General features: G+C 40.9%; 1 protein-coding gene across 1 annotated transcript; it reads right to left on the reverse strand.

Moving 5' to 3' along the window:
- Positions 1 to 416: 416 nt before the first annotated feature.
- si:dkey-16j16.4 lies at positions 417 to 20,439 on the reverse strand. Its single transcript, XM_039785480.1, has 5 exons — positions 19,854 to 20,439; positions 11,841 to 11,922; positions 10,412 to 10,926; positions 5,455 to 5,508; positions 417 to 1,708 (listed from the first exon to the last, which is right to left on the reverse strand). The coding sequence occupies exons 1-5, from the start codon at positions 19,920 to 19,922 to the stop codon at positions 1,583 to 1,585; spliced, it is 846 nt and encodes a 281-aa protein (XP_039641414.1). The 5' UTR covers positions 19,923 to 20,439; the 3' UTR covers positions 417 to 1,582.
- Positions 20,440 to 23,559: the final 3,120 nt, after the last annotated feature.

The following is a 23,559-nucleotide window of genomic DNA, read 5'->3' on the forward strand; positions in this document are numbered from 1 at the left end:
TCGCTCCACCTGGCAGATCCTTCTCATACACACTGCAGATGATGTTCCAATGATAAAACGCAAGAAATTAATAATTGAATAATGTGCAGTGGTTCTACAGGCTGAATTCAGAGTATAGTGTTGAAAGGGCCTTACAGTATAGCCAGTCACTTCAGTAAAGGGCTAGTTACATGAATAAATGCATGGTATGTAAAAAAAAAAAAAAAAACTTAAAAGGTTGTAGGGGTAACCATGAGCCAACAATGGCTTCAGTGCTTCTTGGCAAAGAAAGGTATTTGGATGATTGGGGATGGAGAGTGCTGTCTAACACATCAGTCATATTATTTGTCGCTTTGTTGTTATTTGTCCACTCAGTAATTGAGGTTTTCCCTTTGTCACAATATGTATTGTATATTGATCCAAAAAAGGGTCCTAAACAAGAGGCCACAGGGCATTTATTGATTCATTTTGTGCAACAATGGACGAAAACATGTCACAATGTTACATTCACTTCGGCGGAATCTTAGTTACAGTGGTGACGTGTTAAATCAATTGATCAGCTCATTTCTGGAACTACCTCAAGTTTCATTCAATACAACAGGAATGTGATTTCAAGGCATTAAGAGATATTTAGAAAACACCGGGATGTCTTTGATGTACCAGTGGTCCTCTTCTACCTAGAAAGTAATGAGGTACAATATTGGATAAACATGGCACACTACAAGTAGGCTATGCATAACACAGCACCAATTACATTTGCCAAAATGTGCAGCAAACTATTCTCATACTTCCTTATTTCCACATACCTCTCTTTCTGCAACAACAGTGGAATCCATGCAAGGAAAGAGGATACAAGTACTTAACTCTGACCTGGACTAAAAGTGACAAATTCATGAAGAAACGTACATCGTCAACAGTTGACGATTATACTACATACATGTCGTACATGTTTGTTATAGCTTGTCACGACCTGCATATTCAAAAACACATCCAAAGAAGTAGTATTTTTAAGACGGACGAAGGTGACCACTGTCTATAATTATCTCAATAACAAGATATCAGGTGACTCACCTCGCCATGTTTACTATATAAAGTTACCAAGAACCTTACAAGATGTCCAGTCATCACATCAAAAGGAAGAAACCTTGGAATCATTCGATTGTCTTACATGCATTATTTCCCTTGAATATTGATCCAACCCAGAACTAAATTCAGGTTTCGAAACGGTTGGCCTTGTCCCTTTGTACCACCTCTGGTCCACAGTCCATGTTTGTTTCTTGATCGTTCTTCCTCCAATCACAGGATCTTTTCAGACAGCTTTACGTATGCAATACCTGAAATATCCTTAGAAATGTTGCGTTTAAGCCACTTTAATCCCAAAATGTTCCTGGGGATTTCATGTGGCGAACAACGACCAAAGTGACATGACGTGTTACAGGGCAGGATTACCTGAGTGTGCAATAGTTTGAGCGAACAAACGTCTTTCTAGTGGTCCGTTCCATGAACAGTCACTCCTTGGTCTCAATTCAGAAGCCACGAAAAAAGCAGCCGTCTGGGAATGAAGAGAGCGGGGGGAGGACTATCTGGCAGTGGATGGATTTCCTTATGAGCAGGGAGGATCCTCGGACGGTGTCAGGGGGCTGCAGGGGGGCACTGTACTCAAGGAGCGGAAGGCAAAGATGGAGGGATCGTAGGTGTACCTGGGTGGAGGACGGCTGCCTGTCAGATTCTGAGGACAGAGAGAGACGTCATGGTGAGAAACAGACCTGTCAGAAGAAGGTGTTTGGAAATGGCGTGGATTGCCTGCTGTACTTTAGTTATAGTATTGTCGGTCAGTTACAGTGTGTCATTTCATTTCAATAGTGATATTTGTGTTTCTTTTTGCAGCGTAAATGTGTGGCTGTGTCATAAGACTGTGAGAAAAGTGACTGAAAAAACCATGACTGCAGCTTATTAGAACATTTTCACACAGACTTTTTTTTTTTCATTCACCCTGCAGGTTCAGTGAAATGAATGCTTTTCCACTCACTGAGCCATCCCCACCCCCCCAAGCAGAACCTTGCTTTTTGTGGCTCTATAAGTCCTCTGTCTAAATTTAGCCCTGGTCTTTTTCCTCCCTACAGGAAACGACAGGAAATGACTTTGTTGGATTTGGCAGTGAGGCAGCACTTTCTCTAGAGCCTGCTGAAGAGGGGGGGGTGGGGGGGGGGGTGTGTGGACTGAGAAAGATTAGGACCTTGAGACAGATTCACTGTAATTAGGAGCTGTGGAAAGTCTATGGAAAGACTTGAGTGGGTTTGTGTTCATACAGATAGCTGTATATTCTTATTGTCAACCAAACACCTCTCTGATAGCTGGGACAGATGCATCCCTGTAACTGATTCCATTCAGATGCTGAGAAAGTGCCCACTGATACTGGAAAATACCCCGTGACAACAATGCGTGTGAAATTACCCCATTAACAGTGCATGTGAGGCTACAGGTGTTGCTATGACTTCAGCCAACATCTTAAGGGATTCAGTATTGACAACTGAGCCACAGTAACGCGGCAACAATTCCCAATGCCACTTAGAGCTGTTTTACCAACCAATGTTTATATAAACAGGCCAAAAGAGAGAGGTGGAAAAACAAATCGTAGCCCAAGAACAAGTTACAGTAAACTTGATAGATGTGAACTGTATTAAGATGTTCACCATATGGTAGAGTCCATCCAACTGTGTGTGTGTGTGTGTGTGTGTGTGTGTGTGTGTGTGTGTGTGTGTGTGTGTGTGTGTGTGTGTGTGTGTGTGTGTGGGTGTGGGTGTCAGGATGGCTCCCTTTCCACGTTAGCAATCCCCACAGAGTTGTCCTGTGGTCACATCTGCAGTATGACGGACATTTAGGGCCCAGCTGGGTCAAACATAGGCCCTAAATGTACAAGGCCCTCTTTTTGTGCGGACATCAAAAGCAGCAGCTTAAAAGCGGAGTTAAAACACCAGCAATATATCTCACTTGGCCCTGGAGCTGATCTTGTTTGACAAAAATGCCTTTCTTGAGTTTTTGTATTGTTAGAAGTTTGCCCTGTTGATCATTAATTTAGGCCCTGCTGCCCATTTGAGATGTTTCAACACTGTGTTACCAGCCCTCAGTTAAGTTCAGTTTATTACATGGAAGGGAGTACTGCATGGGCACTGACTCAGGGGCCCAAGGGGTCAAGGGGGGGGGGGCCTGAACTAGAGCCTTGTGTGAGGTGACGGTTATTAAAAAATGTTGTTAGAAAGTCAAAGGGCTAAAGAAGGGATGCCCTGATCATCCTGATCATGTTGCTCCTGATCCAAATAAGAGTCCTTTAAAATTATATATCTGATACAGAGTCTGATCCAATATGTATTTGTGTATAACAACAGAGGTTTGCTAGAATATTTCACAAGTGCCCTATGGTATTTTGGATATTTGAGGCGAGGAGGGTCAGTGTGAATAGGCTGTGCCAGAAAGCTTTGGTAAGGAGTTTGGCAGCCTCTCGTAATTTCCACCGTGAACAAAATATGTCTGCTCGGTGAATCTTTGGCTAAGCTAACCGACTACTGTAGCTTCATATTTAAGAGTTGTATTAATCTTCTCATCCAACTCTCTGCAAGAAAGCAAAACAGTGTATTTCCCAAAATGTCAGACTGTTCCTTAAACATCTGTTTGTCCTAACGCTAAGACCAAAAATTCCTTTACATCACATCCAAGCCATGTAGTTTACCTCAATCAAAAAAATCAAAGGGGGTATGCAGCCCATTTTCCTTCAGTTTAGTTTTCCCCTCCACTCTCTGCACCATTTCCCTCACCTCAATCAATCTTCGTCTTCCTCTCTGCCCATTTGTTACGGCGGCTGAAATCAGACGCCATCACTCTTGCCTGGCTGCAGCCTGGGAAGCTCTCATCACCCCACTCGCCTATTCACCTCCAACCCCTAGAGAGGGAAGGCCTCAGCAGCAGCAGCAGTGGCCGCCAAAGCTGTGTTTTCCTAATGCTTCCACATGAACCCCCCCCCCCTTAAAACACACACACAACCACGACCATCGACCTCCTCGACTCCTGTAACTACTCCCATGCTTGAATCCAGTCTCAAAGCCGGGGCCCCATCCAGATCCAGTGTCTCTTCTGGATCCTGGCCAGGAAACCCAGGGTTGACAGATAAAAGAGGGAACGAGAGGTAAACAGAGGTAGGTGAAAGAAAACAGCGTAGAGAAAAGATAGAGACGGGGTCGATCACTGTGCACAGTTGCACAAAGGGTAGAAAGCGTCAACGTAAGCCTCCAAATGGCTCATCAATCCAAAGACTCACTGTGTACTCGCGTCAAGAAAAATCTATGAACTGGAACGTACCCAAAGCCCACAGACGTCACTGACGGGGGAAACAACACTACCAACTACACCAGCGACAACGGAGGATAATGAGCAATATCTCTATGTATCGGTGGAGCTAAACAGATAGCAGCCGGCCAGGCTATAAATGGAAAATGACTTCATCCCTGGAAATACACCACAAAGGAACCGACAACACTCCACCTCCTCTTCCTCCTCCTCAGTTCCATCTCTCAACGACACGCATTTGTTCTTCCTTAAACGCTCTCAAAGATCAGTTTTAACATTTTGTACTGCTCATCCATACCTCAATATGGAGGATTAGAGCAACCCTAGATGATGTTACAGTTGGTGTATGTGTACATAAACAAGTGTGATAAGGTTCCTTCGACACTAGCCCACACAACGTGATAATAACGTCACTTTTCTCACCACACTGTGCATCCTTCTGGAGTACCCTGCTCTGTGCCAAGATGCCCAGGCTTGTTCCAGTCGACTCTCCGACATGCTTCCCTTAACCCACTACAAACAAAATCAACCCATACACAGTTGCAGTGCCTCAGTTGGGGGATGATTATTGGAGGCTGTGTTTTGGAAAACCACTTTACAGAAAGATCAGTCGGGACACAATCTTGGGAAAATACCTTTGTGTTTACGAAGCTATTTAGGCGAGTAAACGTGCACTTCTAAGACCACTAATGGGATAAGTGGAAAGCTCAGATATTAAAGGTTGTTGAGATCAAGAGATCAAACAAAAAAAGAGCAAATTTTTCTTGTTTGTGTCTTTGTCTTAGGTATCACTGCAGTAAACAGCTTTTTTAGCTGGGTGCTGTTTGCAAAAGGATCCTGACAGTGCTATCAGATTTTCAGACGTCTCAGGCGTTGCTCTGTTGCTAGCAGGGCATGGGAACAAACGCTGTTGCCAGATGCTGTCCCAGTATGCAGTTGGATGGACATCAAGGTGCTGGCGACAAGACAGGCCGGGCTGTTCACGGGGGCTGAGCAACCTCGCAACCTCATCACTGCTGTAATGGACACCTTGATCTGGATTGCCAATTATGGGTCTGCATAAAAGGAAAAGCTCTGTGTGTGTGCGTGTGCGTGTGTGTGTGTGGAAACTAAGTTGAATAAAAATGAACTCACCCGAATCTTTATAGTGCGTGTTTTCCCTCCACAGTTCTTTTTCAGCAGCATTTTCTGTGGAGGACAAGAATGCACAATGACAGCCATGGAAGAGCATACAGTTCTCAACAAAAAACAAACATTAGCAGCAGCTTTTATGTACACCCATGACAATCCCAAAACTTTGTAAAACCTGCACACTTTGTACAATTCAATAAACCTTTTTTTACTGTGAACCCAAAAATGTAACCTGTTGTAAAAGTACAACTGCCTGAATAAAGTTGCGCTAGGTTTAAGTGCATGTGAATGTTGATTTAATCAAGCACACTACTACATTATTTGAACAGTACTCTTTACAATAAAACAGCATGATTTGAACTGTGTATTGGCTGTCAGTTAACAATGAGCATGAGGATGATCAAGTAAAGGCCCAGACATACAGAAAAAGCAGTGGGGCTGATCAGTCTCCCCAAATTGGTCAAAAAAGTGCCTCGGAATACACCAAAGCGACAGCAGGCGGCGCTAATCTGTATTGTTGCCCAAAAATGAAAACCGGCAACTGATTGGACGAACAAGTCACGTGGGTCTTGTTTCTCTGGAAATTCAAAGACAGATTGTCATGGCGGCTTGTTCAGAATACGATCTCATATTGTACAAAAATAGTTCACCGAAATGTGTTTCAGAAAACATTGTAAGCGAGAAGTAGGCCGTGCAGTTGCTGAATCTGTCTTCATTTCAGATCAACAAAGGTCAGTTTAAAAGATTTTCGATAGATTTTGAGAGACTCTAGTCACGCTCATTCCGCTCCCCGTTTCCGGGTTAGCACTCTACCAATCAGATGGGTCATTTGAGTCCGACTGCCGGCAGTGCCCGCCCCGCCGATTATACATGTCAAATCGGCCAAAATGAAGGACGACGGCCCCTCGGACGGACGACGGCACGGAACGCACCGAACAGACTCGAGTCACTGACCTCGCCAGACTGTCCAACGGCCGATTATAGGCTCTGTGTGACTGGGCCTTGAGCGAGGCAAATCCAGCTGTCTCACTAAACTAAAGAGTGGGTCGATGACGCTTATGCAATATCCTGTCTCCCACTCCCCTCCATGTCCACGCAGCTCCACTATTCTCAAAAAAATTATCTGTGGGGGTGGAGGGACCACACAATCATCGAATTGTCTTGAGTAGGTGAGGTAGATTCTAAGGGGGAAGGGAGCACAGGAAAGAATGGAAACACAAGACTCCTGCTGTTGTGATGTAGGAGAGAGCTGGTGTGCACTTGCCCTCATGCTCACCTCCTGCCAGCTCTTTTACTTAACTTTTTTATCAATGGGATTACAGTCCATGTGGGTGCAAGCTGCTTGAACAATTATATTAATAATTTCCCATCCCTCTCAAATAGAGGTGCAAAGGATCACAAAACTCACGGATCGGATACATTTTCGGATCAGCACAAAAAAGGGGGGCATTTAAATGATTATTAAAAATGTAATAACAATAACTTTTAAATATAATTACTTCTTTCACCAGTAATTTGCTGTTAAAAGACAAAAACAGATGAGAAAGGGATATTTTACAATAACTTTGAATGCACCAGGAGGTTTACCAGTTTACGAGTAAACGCAACATTCAGTCCCGTCTGTTTTGTTTTTCAGCAGTGACCGGTGCTAGTTTGTGTCTTTTAGCTCACAGCATTAATGGCAGACTGTTGTACGTCCCGCTGTTGGAATCCTCTACAGTGAAATACAGTCACACTACACCGTTTAGCTGTCAGCATTTAACCGTGTTTAATCCAGTTACTACTGTAGCTAATGGTAGGCTAACGTTACCTGCTGCCAAGTGTAACGTGTTATTAGTGTTAACTAGCGTGACATGCAGCAATGCTTATGTTACCTTAACGTCTGTTTCGGAGCATCAGAGAGCGGGGCAGACATTTAGGTGGCACCGTAATGAGGCACCGAAGTCCGCGTTACTATTCCGTCCGGTAGATACCGGGCACCGGTGCCATATTAGCACCGGATTTTAACATGAACGTGAACAGAAAATTGCGTTGCCTGTATCTTTTAACGGCAAATGCGCGTGTGTGGAAAGCGGTCGCACAACAGCTAAAATGTTGCGCACGAACGTAGTGTTTAAACTTTAACCAAATAAAATATTGACTTCTAAATGAGATTTTCCAGTGTTGTAAGTTTTGATTTGGTTTTATAAAAAAACACAAATATTGAACAGCTGATTGCCAAAGGGGGCAACCAGAGGCCACGAAACAGTTGCCAATTGACTCAATATGGTCGCCAAGGGCAACCGTTACTGTCGAGCCCTGTGCCACACAAACTTGTTGTTTCATCAGGCTAACACACAGGCACTGCCCAACTGGACGTAAATTAGCATGCATGATGGATTAACAGAGACTAAAAGGAAACAAGCTGCTGACCCTTTAATGCTGCCTTTAAGGAAATTATTAGATAAATAAATGTATCATAAAGTCATTCATTTCCTATGGAGATTCGCAGACCGCATGCAAATGGGTCTGAACCAATGCGAATGAGCGCGGTGCAAAAAACAATCGTGTCCGTTGGTCATCCGGATGCGTCCACTGGGGGCGCATTGCGTATTACGGAGCTGATTTCAAGTGCCAGTGTGAAGGCGCCGTAAGGCTCAAGCTAATGTTGGTCACACCGGGGCCAGGTAGCCTTGCTTGCCAATCACTGGCCTTAGGTAGTCCTGGATATGTAGTGTCCAAAGAATTAGGGAACCACATTTGGACTTTGACATCGTTTCAACATTCTCCCAATAAAATAGCTAACAGTTAAATCTGAAAATGATTAATCTCCTTGTTAGTTAGCACATGGAGACATTATGTAACAAATACGATTCCCCCAATGTTTTCATCAATCCTCTTCACTAATTCATATACAGTATAACAAAACGCTCCTCATATGAGGTTCCAAAAGTAAATAATAAAACTAATAGAAGTCTGTGGTCTAAAATGTTATTTTATGTTTGACAATCCATCCTAGATAGCAGTTGGGTACTCCCCCTCTACCTTACAGACATATAACACATAATTCCCCTTTGTTTTGGCACCTTTAAATTGCTTTTTCCAAGGAACCAGCTCAGTCAGCTTTCTTTCTTAGGTTTAAACTCCAGAACAGCATATGTGAAAGAAATTACATGGTGACGGTGTAGAAGTTGAGGAAGACTTGACTGGAAGTTGTCCAGCTAAAGGGTTAATGGGAGACTGGAGCTGCTTCTGCTAGCTACCTCTGTAGGCCCCCTATTGTATTCCCTGCACCACCTCCCATTCCACTTGACTGAGTGTGCACACACTCTCACACATACAGACACACACTGATACAGCAACAAACCCAGACAGGAGGATGCACACATGCAGACAGGCAGAATGATAGACACGTACCCCAGACCCACAAACACACGCGTGCACATACACACACACACACACACACACACACACACACACACACTTCCTCTTCTTTTCTCTTCACCCGTCTTATTGCTGCCCGCTGTCTCTCATCATCTGTTCTTTCCCTCTAAAAACCCAGTGGACATATGGACCCCTGAAACCTGCAGTTTCTATCTCTGAAAACACACACACCCTTTCCCATCCACGGTGTGGGCCAACAAGTCTATTGGATTTTAATGATTAGTGGACCAGCTTCTCCATGACTCATTAGTGGCTGTCGTTTTTCTGTTGTGTATTTAATCCTCTCCTTCTGCCTCCACCCCTTCATCGTTTCCCCTCGCTTGCCAGCCTTTGTGAGAAACGAGGGCGGACATCTGCCATCCGTGCCTCCCTCTCCTTCATCCCTCTCCAGCCAGACCACCGTGGTGGCGCTCGTCCGGCTATGGAAAGGGAAGACTTTGTTTGCTCGTGCAAGCGTACACATTTGTGTGGCCATGTGTGTGTAGCGTAGTATTAGTGATACATCATTGTATTTTTGGACCAAATCCTCAGCCTGTTCTCAAATCACAGTTTGAGTTGTTCACAAGAGGGGGGGGTAGTGTAAGGCTCATCTGCTGTTTGGTACTTTTCACATTTTCAGTGGAATACACATATAGCTACAGTGGCAATTTAAATATCAAATTAGTGATGGGCAATATATTGATAAATGTATCAATATTGTGATATAAGACTAGATATCCTCTTAGATTTCCTTTTTTTTCCTTTATTACAAGTTTTGTCTTTTCCTGGTTAGAAACACAAAGTGCCGTAATTATCTGAACTTACCAGACTGTTCTAGGTCTTCTATTATTTGCTTTTACCCACTTACTAATTATATCCACATTACTAAGGATTATTTCTCAAAAATCTCATTTTGTAAGTATTTTGTAAAAGAACCAATGGTGAACACTACAATATTGGCGCAATATTGATAGAGGTAGTTGGTCAAAAACAATGTGTGTGAATTGTATTGCTAAGAAAGTGAAATGTATTTTTAGATATGAATAGCATCCTGTGAGTGCTTTGAAGTACAAGAAAATGAATCTGGCTAAACCATACCACCTTGTTGGGTAATGTATAATAATGTGTAACAGATGAAAATATATAGTGAGCATTGAGTACTTGAGTACTTGATTCTTTAAATATAATTTTGGTATAAATATGTAATTATTCAAATATCTATTTATATAGGAGTTTAACTTTTACAATTTAACTATTAATATGTTAACAATATATTATGTAATAATGTTTTAAGCCAAGCTACCAGCCCCAACCCACTGCATTGTTCATTATACCCCTGGTCTAAAGAGTTGGATGGAACAAACCACTTAGTGATGATTTTTGCTTGGACCCTTCGCAATAGTGCGGACTATAATAGTTTAAAAGTTCTCAGCATAGATCATGGAAATCTGCCAACTATGTTGTAAGATATCTTACAAAGTCAACATTTTGGGCAAAGGTTGGTGCTAGTAAAAAAAAAAAAGTCATGAAGTATCTGACTATAGCTTGGACTACTAACCTGTTGCATTTTCTCCAGATCCAGACTGGGCCTCCCCGGCTCCCCGCCATAACTGTGCCGATATTTTCTATAAGGTGCTGACTGGTCAAAGTGGGTCAAAATGATGGGCCGTGCCACTGGCTGCACCACCTGCAGCTGAAAGCGCAGGGGGGGTGGCTTGAGGCTACGTGGTGGACTGGAGCTGAAGAGTACAGGGCTGGGGGAGGCAGCCAGGCAAGCACTCGGCTCAACCAGGGGCCTGGCAGAAGCAGCCGGTGACCCGCAGCCACAGAGGTCCCGCACCTCCTCATCACTGGAGGCGCTGCTGTGGTGATCACTGTGGCGCTGGGGAAACGCAGACACCCACTTCCTGTTGTCGCCGCAGCTGATTCGCTCCAGCTCTTCCTCTGAAGAGTGGCGATCTAGATTAGCATCTAAAAGGAGGCGAAGGCGTCGTAACCGGGCTGGAGAGAGGGGACCCTGGTTGTGCTGCTGACTGGTCGCCAAGGGTGTGAGGGCACAATTTCTCCGCCTCTCTAGAGGAATAGATAAACAGGAAATGTCAAAGGAGAAGGTGGAGAGATGGTTGCAATAGAATGCAGATGCTCTATAATGCCATATTATCGGTTGACTTGGAACACCTTATTATGTGTGAATCAATAAGTGATCTCTTATCTCTTTTTACTAGTGCTGTCAAACGATTAAAATATTTAATCGTGATTAATCGCAATAATATCATAGTTAACTCGCACATTTTTATTTATTCTAAATGTCCCTCGATTTCTTTTTGTCCCATTATTTTTCTCATTTTAATGCTCTTATCAACAAGGAAACGTGGATCGGCTTGCTTTGTGCTTTTGTCGCCTGGCTTTGACGAGGGGGCGGAGAATTCGCATCAGCTGTGTTCTTGGCCATCAAGTGGTATTTCATGTGGTATTTCATATTTCATGATAGCTCAGTTCACAACGAAAAAACACACAGATCACTTTGGTCTTGTCAATGGAACCATTTGGCAACTTTTTAAAAGTAAACTTTCCATTCAGAATCTTATTGGCATCCATTTCGGCGTCTCGCGCTCGCCATTCAATCAAAACGTAACGTTAGCCTACTACTCTTTGGCCGGCTCGCAAGCTCAAACGAGTGTGTGCGGCGTGCCTGTTGTTTTGTTTCCGGTCTAGCCAGATCCGGTGTGGTGTTGTAGTTTTTCTAACGTTACTAGTTGTTGCAACAGCATGTGAAAAAACTACAAAGTTTGCTAGGCCAAAAAGAACGTTAATCTCGCGATAAAACAATGTATGCCGTTAAAATGGGTTTGCGTTAACACCATTAATAACGCATTTAACTGACAGCACTACTTTTTACCCTCTGTAACTATACTCTATCTTTATTGTTTTCCTTTTTTTAAAGTAAAAAAAAAAAAAAAAAGATTTGGTTGGCAGAGGGCACTTACCTCTGTCAATCTGAGCAAGTTCCTGGTTCTCCCCCTCTGAATCATCACTTTCCCCTCCCTCTCCACTGCCATGGTACGAAATCTGGAAAATAGGATTGAAGTTATACTGTAAGTCAAATATGCCATATGGTAACACCTCAAAAACCAAACCGTTACATTGGTAAAAGAACATTCCAAAAATGTCCATATTTTCCAATATGGACATATTTTCCAAAATAATTAAAGAGCAAAACCTTAAGCATTACAATGATAAGACGAACCAAATCCTAATTTGGAGTTCGACCTTTGGAGTCATTTTGCAATTTTTTGCAATCTTTGTTGGCCACAAAAACAGACCACTTACCAGCAACACAGACACAACATATACAGTAATGGGCTTCCAAAGAAAACAAAAACATGGTCTGCATTTTTGTCAGAAATTTTCTTAATCCAATTGTTGTGTGGTAATTTCTACAGTTGCACCACATACGGTATAAATGCTTTATATGTCACAAAAGTTGATTTACGGTCCAAGTTAAATTCAGGCTACTTTCTTTTTCACACAACCTGAACCAGTATGTCTCTTTAAAATCAATTCCATGTCTACACAAGAAGCAACAATACAGATACCCTGCAGACTGCAACTCTATGAGTTAAGTAATGCGCCTCACACTCAGTAATTACCACTCCGAGGCCTCGCTGAGCAGCTGCCATCTGCGCTTGTGCGCGTGTATGCTTACACACATACATCCACACAAACATACAGTGTCCTCCCTTCTACTCTCCACACACACACACACACACACACACACACACACACACACACACACACACACACACTCTCTTTCTTTCTTTCTGAAAGAGGGAAAACGGAGAAAGGAGCCAGGGCCTTAGAGCCCAATAAGGGAAGACAATATTCAATTCATGTTAAGTGTGTATAATGTCAGACTGTTCACTGTGTATTTTAGTGAAATCAAAATAAAAAAGGATAGCCTACATCACATAAGTGTTTCTTACTTCTTTACATTTAAATGCCACCTGTCACATTACTGTGTATTAAAAATGTAAAAAAAAAAAAAATTCCTATCATCACTAACTCTACTGTAGCTCAGATGTGTGGTTTCCTTAATTTACTACTTTTTTTACGATTTGGAACTAGACATGACATGGCATGATTTCTCACATCAAAATAGATACCAAAAAAACTAAACAAAAGAAATGGTAAAACATTGCAAATAGTCATCCCATACAGTCTGATGGCCCAGCATAATACTGAATACTAAATTTCAAGGTATCAAATAGCAGATTAAGGATATAAATGTAGCCCAATGTTTCATTGTAAGAGCACAGTGTTGTTAAATATATTTGGATCAGGCCTGAGTGTAGCCTTCTTGCTTTTTAAATGGTACACGAGCTGTGGGACAGATTCTAAGTGGACAGTTACAGCGCCAGTGTACAAGACAAAAAAAAACTTGGCTCTCGAGGAGTCTAGATGCTAGCATCACTTCATGAACTCTGTAGGAAAATTACACTGAGGAATAACTGTGGGAAGGAAATTTATTTTGGCTAAGTGGCTGGCTCAGGGTTTCAGCTACACAGTACACTCCAGTGAATTATTGTTGGGCAGCATCCATGAAACAGCTGAAATCCTATTAAAAGTTACTGCTGCAGGATACTAAGAATGAAGTGACGGTGGTGGTTCATAAACGTTTCGTCTTACATCATTTTATTCACAAGAGAAATGAGTTTGGTCTGAGACATTCAATTCAGTGTTTACACTCAGTGAGATCATCAAAATGAATTGAACTGATGATCAGAATGACTCATTTTCCCTACTTATTTTACCTTTTAAAGCTACAGAGTAAGTACCCTAAGGATTCTGACGTTTCTCCACAGAGCAATCATTGTCTGTGCAACTAGATGCAAACATAAGATGACAGTAACGATTTGGCCTTTCTTCCCCCTTAGTCTCAGAGGTTGTTGATGAATCAGATTACAACAAAAATGTAGCATTTGTGTAGCTCACCTGTACAAGACTTTTGAATGTGTTTCAGTCTCTGTCACAAAAGCACAGATACACTATTATCACTGTAACACTAATCACTGCTTAAAAAACTAGCGCAACCTGAGAAATCACTATTTTTTGCAAAGCAGGTCAGTGTCAAGTAACCATAAAACATTAAACTATGCAAATCTTGCCTGGGAGTGGAACGCAAAGTACAATACGTATAATAAGTATTTGAATGTTTCACTCCCAATACTGTTTTTGACCATCAGTAAAGCATGGGTTTCCTATGCAGGGGAAACTGGAGAGGTCATACATTTGATTTCTCACAGTTATCTGATATCAGAATGTAACTGTTCTTACAAATGGCAGGATCCGTGCAGAGTGAGTGTGTGAGAGAGAGAGCAAAAACTTGCATGTGTTTTTCAGTAAACCACATCTGATATGGTTATTGCGTTGGCATAGAGCTAGCTACAACAAATACTAGACTCGGCTTAACTGACGTTTAGTTTATGGTTGGACCGGATGACAGTGCTTTCCCAGAAGAAAAGGAATGTCACCATTAAACTCTACTGTAGCACTATCATCCCAGCTCCAAAATATGGTGTTTTTAAAATAACGCATTATGCGATTATTGAAAAGTAAATAAGCAGCTCCAATGATGCACAATAGTTGTAGTCAGCTAACGATTATTTTCATAGTCGATTAATCTGTTGATTATTTTCTCGATTATTCGATTAGTTGTTTGGTCTATAAAATGTCAGAAAATAGTGAAAATGTGGATCAGTGTTTCCCAAAAGCCCAAGATGACGTCCTCAAATGTCTTGTTTTGTCCACAACTCAAAGATATTCAGTTTACTGTCACAGAGGAGAGAAGAAACTAGAAAATATTCACATTTAAGAAGCTGGAATCAAAGAATTTTTACTTTTGTCTTAAAAAATTACTCAAACCGACTAATCGATTATCAAAATAGTTGGCTATTAATTTAAGAGTTGACAACTAATCGATTAATCTTTGCAGCTCTAGTCAGCATCTTATCATCACAAATGAAACAAGAGTAGTTTGGATTAGCATCTGGAGGTAAAAGTGCTTGATGCATTTGATGACAATGTCCTTTATAGGACAAACAAATGTGTTCTATTTCCGTTTCTTGTACTAGTACCTCTGTAATAGCTTTAAAAAAAACTTTAAACTGCGATTCGGCTACATCATTCAAATCTTATCTTCAAGTCAATCATTGGTGTTGTTTTTCATCATCTTGTCTAACTACTAAATGTAGCTCCACTGCTACTTGCAAGACAAGTGTTCAAATTGTGTTTGAGGTGAGGATTTGGACTGCTAGCAGCCATGAGAGCAACATGGGCCTGCATGACAAGCATCCTCAAGCTCTTTCCATCTTTTTCTCCACAAGGTTTGCAGTACGGAAGAAATCCATGTAGTCTGAGACCTGACCAAAGTTTTTATGATCTTTGAAGTTGATATGATTATCAATGATGCAATGCAATACACAGTTCAATCGTTAACATATTTGCATATCTCTGCCTGCATTAAAGCATATCAACTGTGGTATGATTTGCTGTGCACAGATTTCTCAAAATAACTCATAAATGTGTAGAAAGTGATGTCAGTTCTTATAATTTGGCAGGTTAATTTAATTTAAAAATTGCAAGAAGTGCAACATCAAGATTGCAAAAATACATAAATATTCAGTTCTGAGGAAAGAATGCACAGCCTCAAAATTTACAAACTGCAAAGTCAAATTTTGATGAAAATTTTTTTTTATCTCTATGAAAGTCTTACACCAGTGTCTATTACGGCAAGTAATTGCAGACTACTTGATCTGATTCAGAGCTTAGGCACATAAGCAAAGTGAGACTGCAAGAATGAAGCATAAAAAACTGCTTTTGTGCATACATGCAAAGACAGACAAAGAGTTGTGTGTTTGTGTGTCAAGAACAGTTGAATGAAATCCTTGTCAGTCCCTTGCATCGCTGAGCAGCTTGCTAAGCTGGATCAATGGCAATGTCACAGCGTACACACACCACCAAGTTCACACACACACACACATACACGCACACACGCACACACACGCTTTGTACTGTCCTTCCACAGTGACATGGACACTGTCACACTCCATTCCCCCTCTCATGAAAACACACTACAGAGGGTCAGACATGGTTGATTTTTTTCCCTCACACTCTAGTGGATCTTCCCCATTGTGTAGTATGAGTAGTCTTGATTAGTGGAAGCTGCTAGGATAGGTACTGTAACAAGGCCTAAGGGACAAAAACTGGCTAGCCTAATTTCCTGAAATGTTCAATCAGCCCTCGATCACCCAATAAGCACTGCAGCAGACTTCAAACTCAAACATGATCTGAGTAGGGGCTCAGACTTGAATGGCTATAACGGTTTGTGTATTTGTGCGGACCTTCACGGTCCGGGAGTCAAGGTCTCCAGAGCACGCAGCCACACGCAGAATAGTAACCTGTAGATTGATGCACGTAATGCGGAGGCAAATTTCACAAGTGCAAGCTCCACCTGGAAACTTTTAGCCGTTAGGGATGCACCGATCCGATACTGATATCGGGGCCATACTAAATCAAACAGCTGGATTGTGACAGTGGGGCCGGTCTATCGATGTGCTGCTCCGTTTCACAGTTGATCCACCGTTTACAATCCCATGTGTGCATCCAGGGGAATGCAAGTTGCAAAATGTTTATTTACCGGATACATTGTTTTATATCGTTATGATTCTGTTACAGTGAAAATGAATAGCGGTGGAAAATGCATCTTTTATCGCTGCAAATGGTACTGAACAATCTTGTTATATTTATAAATATATGTCGGACAGTTTCTTACTGTTTGTAACTTATGTATATTATGTTGCCAAAACTGCATGCAGTTTTCCTGAATGGTAATTCAAGTGTCTAGTGAATTCCTAGGTTATATTAGCCCACTGTGACTAGAATACTTTCACTTTCATGTTAGTTTGTAGCTTGTGTGTTGTAGCCAAGCTGTAGCCTAAGCTATCAGGAGATCTGCAGCTATTGAATGAATGCTTTTGCATGTATTAAGTGAGCTGTTGTAATAGCTACAATGTATTGTTTACCTTTCAGAACCACACAAACACTAAAATGCAGTAAATTGTTCAGCAGCTTCAGACTTAATTATTTACATCAAGTTTTGGAGGAACATAGGGTGTTCATTCTAACAGATGAACACTTCACGGTTGTAACTGAGAGCTGCCAACCTGTAATCATTGAGCCTCTGCAACAATATGTATATTTGTTCAATTTTGTTTAACAAAGTTAGGAAAGCAATGTTTCAGTCAAGCCCAATGTTGCCTTAAAGGAATGACCCCAGTCACTTCCACACAGTGAGGCATATAGTTTATTAATTAAACTCTGGTATAGGATTGGTACTCTGTATCACCCAATACCCAAAGCCCAGAAATCGATATAGGTATTGGGACTGAAAAAGTTGGATCGGTGCAAACCGATACGCCTTTAGCAACATTTGCTGAGGTTAGCACAACAAGCTGATTGGTGTGCGAGTCAGTCATACAAGCTACAACAGCAACGGAGAGAGAGAGTTGTGTATAAAATATAACGGTATGTGGCCGCTTCACGCAGATGTGCTGATCACCGGAAAAGGCAAACCGTATTTTCAATTTCATAGCATAGCAGACGCTTTTCAGTTTTATACCCTAATGTGACCTAGCTTTTTGGAGAAGTTTTTCTTCAGTGTGCATACAGTAGAATACAGAAATGTGCCTTATTTTTATAATGAAAATAGAATACCAAAGTTGCTAGTGGGCAAAATGTCCCCCCAGCAAGAGGATCTTTAACAATCTTTAACACTTGCACTACGGTCTATGAATTCTATGCAACTTCTGTGTACCGTTACACTCCCAGTAACTTGTTAAAAAGATGACAGTATTTAAAACAATAATGGTGCTACAACAAATCCTCAAACTAAATCCACCAGAATCCGAATTTCGCATTATTATAGTAATCTTTAAAATCTTCAAAACAATGGATGTCAATATTTATCCATAATGAAAACACAGACTTAAACAGGGTTTACACCTGCCCCATCAATGGCAGACTGTTTCCTCAGGGCAGACACTTAAAGTAGTATGCAACCCAACTTTGGTTTGCTAACATTCACAAGACCAGCGAACCTGCAAATAACCAAACAGATGAAAAACCTTACCTTTAATGATTTGTTTATTTGAGCCTTTTAACCACATGACAACACTGATGATTAAAAAGGGACGCACCCCAGATGCCTTTACTCGCCATGAGGAGTACTATTCCGCCAGTAAAAAGCTTAGATCTCCCAGCTTAGACTTTCTGAGTTAATTTTAGTGATGTTGCCGTGCTCTCAGATCTCAGTAATTCACTTGGTGAGTACACTATTATAGTTACAGATTAAAATGAAGGCCACAGTTACATAAATAAGACCCTAGTTGTGTTATGCGCCGTAATGATCCTTTAAATTTCCTTGTTCAAAGGTGATTTGCTGGTTGATGCTGGCTGACTCTTTTACAATCCATAAGGCCTAACCTGTGTGGATTCAGGTTTTGGAGCCTTCCTTTCTTACTAGTTTTAAAACTGGAACACTGGCTACATACAAAGAAAGTCAACTGGCAAAATAAAAAAATCATATACGTGTCATTTTTTTGTGTTTTTCTTTGATTTAACAATCGTTATTGTTTCCAGTTGGAATTCCTTGTAAATAGTCGGAGTATCAGTTTATAAGATACGAGGCTCAGCTTAAAGAAATCTTGTGCCTCGGGCTAGGATGTAAGCAAGCAACAGGCCTAGTCACTACTCACAATTCCCTTTTACCAGCACACTAACCATTTTTAGCAAAAAGAACCTTGTCACTGAGCAGAGCAACAAACACAAACAAGAGTAGACAACAGGGACGGCACACTTTCCCCTCTGTCCTCAGCCAACCCTTTGAACAGGGGCCACTTTGGCACAAAATGGCTGCCATGCGACTATACAGTCGGTTGACGCACAATATTGTTGTGGATGTAGCAAGTTAGTGACCCATGCAGGATACAATTCAACCCTCTACTCACCAAAAAGAGGCATTATGCAAACGGGGCAGTAACAATTGCTGAGCACTTACATGGATTCTGCTGTGGAAAATTGGAGGGTAAAGATGTAGATGTCGGGACAATTATAGCCCACAACGAAAAGGATTTTTTTTTTCTCAAATGTTTCTTTTTACTAGTCTTTGTATACATTTGAGTAGGCATCTGTTGCTATCCCCTTGTCCACCACACACACACACACAGCTATTTCCACCTGGAAACTATAGCCTCTCTATCTGTAGATGAAGAACCTGGACTAGTTTCACAGGTATTGAATGTGACACTTCAACAGATTATTCTCTTTTAAAGAAGTCTGTTAAATGGGTGATCTGGAGTGATTTACTTTCTCAAGTGTCAAACAGCCATACTACAATGTATATGAGTCAATGATCTGTGAGTGGGAGAGTTTGTTGACATGCCACATGTTTGCTTATGCGTTTGTGTAGCAGTGTGGATCTCCGGTTTCTTCTTGTAAACATCTGGCTTGGTCGTGTAAGCCGTGAAGAGTAAGTTACTTCTAACATTGTAATGAATAGGTTGAGGTGCTTAGAAGCAGAAAATACCTCCAAACAACACATGGGAACACACAGGGTGGCAATTTCCACAGAGAAGCTGTGTAGTCAGTTGTCTAGTCTCATGGTATGACTGTGTGTGTGTGTGTGTGTGTGTGTGTGTGTGTGAAAAAGAAAGAGAAAGGGAAAGACCTCAAGCAAGGTTGCTCGCTGAGCTCAATATGTCTAAATGAACAAGTCTCAAGACAAAAGTAAAGCCACGCTTTTCACAAATAAGCTTATTTCTTTCATTTTAGCTGCAACGTTACTGTACCGCGCGGTATGTACCGACAACTACAGCCTGTGAATAAAAAAAAAAAAAGTTACATTAACAGTATTCCCATAGTATTACGTTACTCTGTCAACTTACCTTCAGTTGGAAAGGATGTATCTCATTGAGTGAATGTCTTCTTAGCTTCTTCGTCAGCGTCTTTAGCATTTTTTCCCCGAGTAGCTTATGGCTTATTCCTCGTTATTACGTTTTATTACTGTTACTGTGACGGTTACTACAACTTCATTAACTCAAACATGAGCGACTGTACACATTTAAAAGAAGGCACACGGGACTACCACTTGACTGCAAACTGCCAACCACAAAAAAACAACAACAGCGTGAGCAGTTGCAGTACACACTAGCTTCAAGTTAGCTCGTGTCGAAAAAAAGAATACACCGAAATTCGTTAAACTGCGTAACGTTAGATGTGGCTTGTTTTCAAAGGCTGTACGTAGCAAACTTGTTATTTTCAGGTTCATTAGTGTCTCCCGTTGTTTTGGAAAGTATTTTTTCTTTTCCTCAGGCGGTTTTGAAAGATGCCTCACTCGCCGTAGCCCCGGCTTACTTCCGGAGCTTAATTCAAAGATGTTTGGAAAAATTAAAAATAATAACTTGTTGGCATTCAGACACGCACACACGCACACTCACTCACACACATACACACAACCAAATGCACACCAGCTGCACGAACACGGAGTACTCCTCCAGCTTGAGCGTATTGCCCTCTGATTGGCTGTACTGCTGAGTGATGTCATATTTTCTCTTGAGGAGGAGGGCTGAGAGTTAAAGCCACATTATCGTCTGTTTATTTTCTCCTTATTTCAGGATAATAATTTAAATGCAATAAATATAAGTCAGATTTCAGCAGACAAATATGTGTAATTTGATAAGCCAGCCAATTCTTTTGATCAATTATTATTAATAATAAATGTAGGCCTACTTAAAGTATCAAAAGTCTTCAATGCAGGGAAATGCCCGTGTATGTGTGTAAGTAGCGTTTTAATTTTTGATTTGGTTGAGGTGGAGCAAATGTTTTATTATATAAATGAAATATATGTATATACTAATGGTGCGTTTAATCAATGCATCCCATTTTATAAAGTTATCATAAGTTTTGTATGTAAAATCCTAATTCCTAACTGTAGCTGTCAAATCAACTGTGGAGACAAAATGACAATATGTCCCACTATCAGTTTGCATACTCAAGTAAAGTACAAGCACCTTATATTTGCTCATGGTTACTTCCCACCACTTCATTATGAGCGTGTGATATAAACTGAACATAAACAGTTAAGTCCAAATTACTGGACAGATCTTGCCTTTCAGAAGGACATTTCATTTTAAAAACAAATTGTGTAGATTTTCACAATTATCTTGCATCAAAGACCGCCTACATTATTCCAAAGACTAAACATAAAGATGACTGTTATCACCCAAGGTTTCATTCTTTTTTTTTAAATCTATAAAACTATAAAACATTGTGGGGGTCAGTGAGGAAATTTTTTATCATGTGTGTATATTGTGGGACCTGTGACATAACATCATGTGGTGTTCTGGCCATTCCAGTGGCTTCCAACAACCAGACCAGACCCCATCATGAAACCAGAGAGACAGAGTGAGATGTGAAGGGAGAGCATGTCAGGTATAATTGGTGTAAGTGGAGCATCCAGTTTCAATGATGTCATTCTTTGCAACCACTCTAAGATGTTGATGCACGTGTGCATGTGATGCTTGCATGTCCTTGCATGCATGTGCACTTTAGCTGCATTTGTTATCTCTGTTATTGTTGTTGTTGTTGTTGTTGTTTTTTGGTAAAAATGATGTTATGCTGAAACAAATTGGAAGCATTTTTTATAATTTAACATATTTGGCACATAACTGGAACTTTTTCTTTAGATGAAAGTGTTATTCATTGAATGACATTTTTGACACTCACTTCTGTAATGTTTCTACCGTACCTTGGCATTTTGATTTTCTGCAAGTGTCTCTTTTTTCGTTGTCTGTTCAACCATGGCTATCGCTGCTCATGCTACCATACCCAGCAATTATTGTGTCTATTCCAAAACTTGCAGTTGTAAATGTAAAATGAATCTGTTAGATTCATTATAGCAGTTTTGGGTATAGCTTGTTTTTCCAATGCTCATCTCCCTGCTGCTGTTAAACATACAGACCGAATGCTATGCCTTTAAAAGCTTCTGGCTCCCTTGTTTACGTGTGAGAGGCTTTCTCACTTAACGCCTCTGGTCAATGACCTGGTTAACTTTCCAAGGAACCTGTGGCTTGGCTCCAGGACAAGCTCAATGCAAATCCAATTTGCTGCTGAATATAGAAACAATGCCCAAGTCCTGTGTAACATGTGTAGGTGTTTCTAATAAAAAATAAACTATAGAAAATCATGACAAAAGAAAAAGTACATTATAGTTATGATCACATGTAGTCCTTGTCAAATTATTTAAGAGGCTGCTCGACTCATTTTATAGGTTCTTGTGTTGACTTTTTGGCCACACGAGGGCAGCATTTGTGTTCTTGTCGAGGCAAGGAGTAAATGGATTACGTCAAAGAAAAGATCCTAGATTGAGTCAGAAATCCTTTAAACGGCATTGTGTGGGTATGGTGGAGGTGGATGGTGTAGTTGAAGTTCCTGTTACTAATATTACCTCTGGACTTTGGATTATGGTCATCCAGAAGTAAACACTTATGGTTTGTTCTTTTGAAAATCACCTTTTCACCCTGCTGCCTTCTGGGAAGTGATACAGGTCCATGAAGGCCCGCACATCCAGACTTATGAACAGCTTTTACCCATGCATGTGACATAAAAGAACTGAACACTAATAAATAATGGTGCAATAGCAGTCTTTCTGCAAATACAAATGTGCAATGTCTGACTTTTTTATTACTATTATTGTATTTACTATATTTATTGTTTTTATTCTGTGTCTTTTGCCTTTATAAGGGTACTGTCATTTTATTTGTGTACCCCTGAGGGTGAGTTGTGGAAAAATTTCGTTGGACTGCTGCTGTCCAATGATAATAAAATGTATTCTATTCTATTCTAAAATACTCCATGATTTAAAAAAAAAAATAAACATAAACACACTGAGACACATCTTTTAAGCTTTTTGTGTTCTCAAAATCTCACTTTCACTCAAAATGCGTAATTCTTTCAATATCTCTCTGATTAATGGAGATCTTTTGAATTAAATTAAAGCCATATTGAAAAATGGCCAGTTTATGTCAGAGTCAGATTAAAACAAATTGCTGTGACTCCCCCCTTGGGAGCCCCAGATTTGACATGTTCCTCCTCGTGAATAAGCAGCCCCTATTTTACTGTCATTCATTTTATGGTTATTTGACTGAACGCATTTATTTCAAAATATGCAGCATATTAGTGTTAATCACCCATATCCAACACACCACTGTTGTATTGGGGGAGTTAGAATGTGTTGAGTGGCTGACTGCTCGTAAATGTTACTAGTTTGTTTTTATACAGTAATTATTTGTAGATTATTCACTGGAAATTGCATCATGTTTCCAGTGCCAGCCACAGCAAAGGCGGCTCCAGTGTAAGCAGCAGTCTTGTTTGCTCTCTGCTGGCAGCTCGCTGATACTGCACAGATCATGGGGATTTTAGGTTGAGCAGGTTCTACGTGTAAGTAAGACATGTTGGTAGAGAGTAGGGGTGTGAGAGGTGTTTCTTCATTCTTCTGTAACGGTTAAGACAAAAGTACACCATTTGTTAAATCCTAACATTGCATTACAGGGTGGTGCAATCATTTCCTGTCAAAGGTCAGAAGAAAAAGTC

The sequence above is a fragment of the Perca fluviatilis genome, chromosome 20 (assembly GCF_010015445.1).
Source record: "Perca fluviatilis chromosome 20, GENO_Pfluv_1.0, whole genome shotgun sequence".
Classification (NCBI taxonomy): Eukaryota; Metazoa; Chordata; class Actinopteri; order Perciformes; family Percidae; genus Perca; species Perca fluviatilis.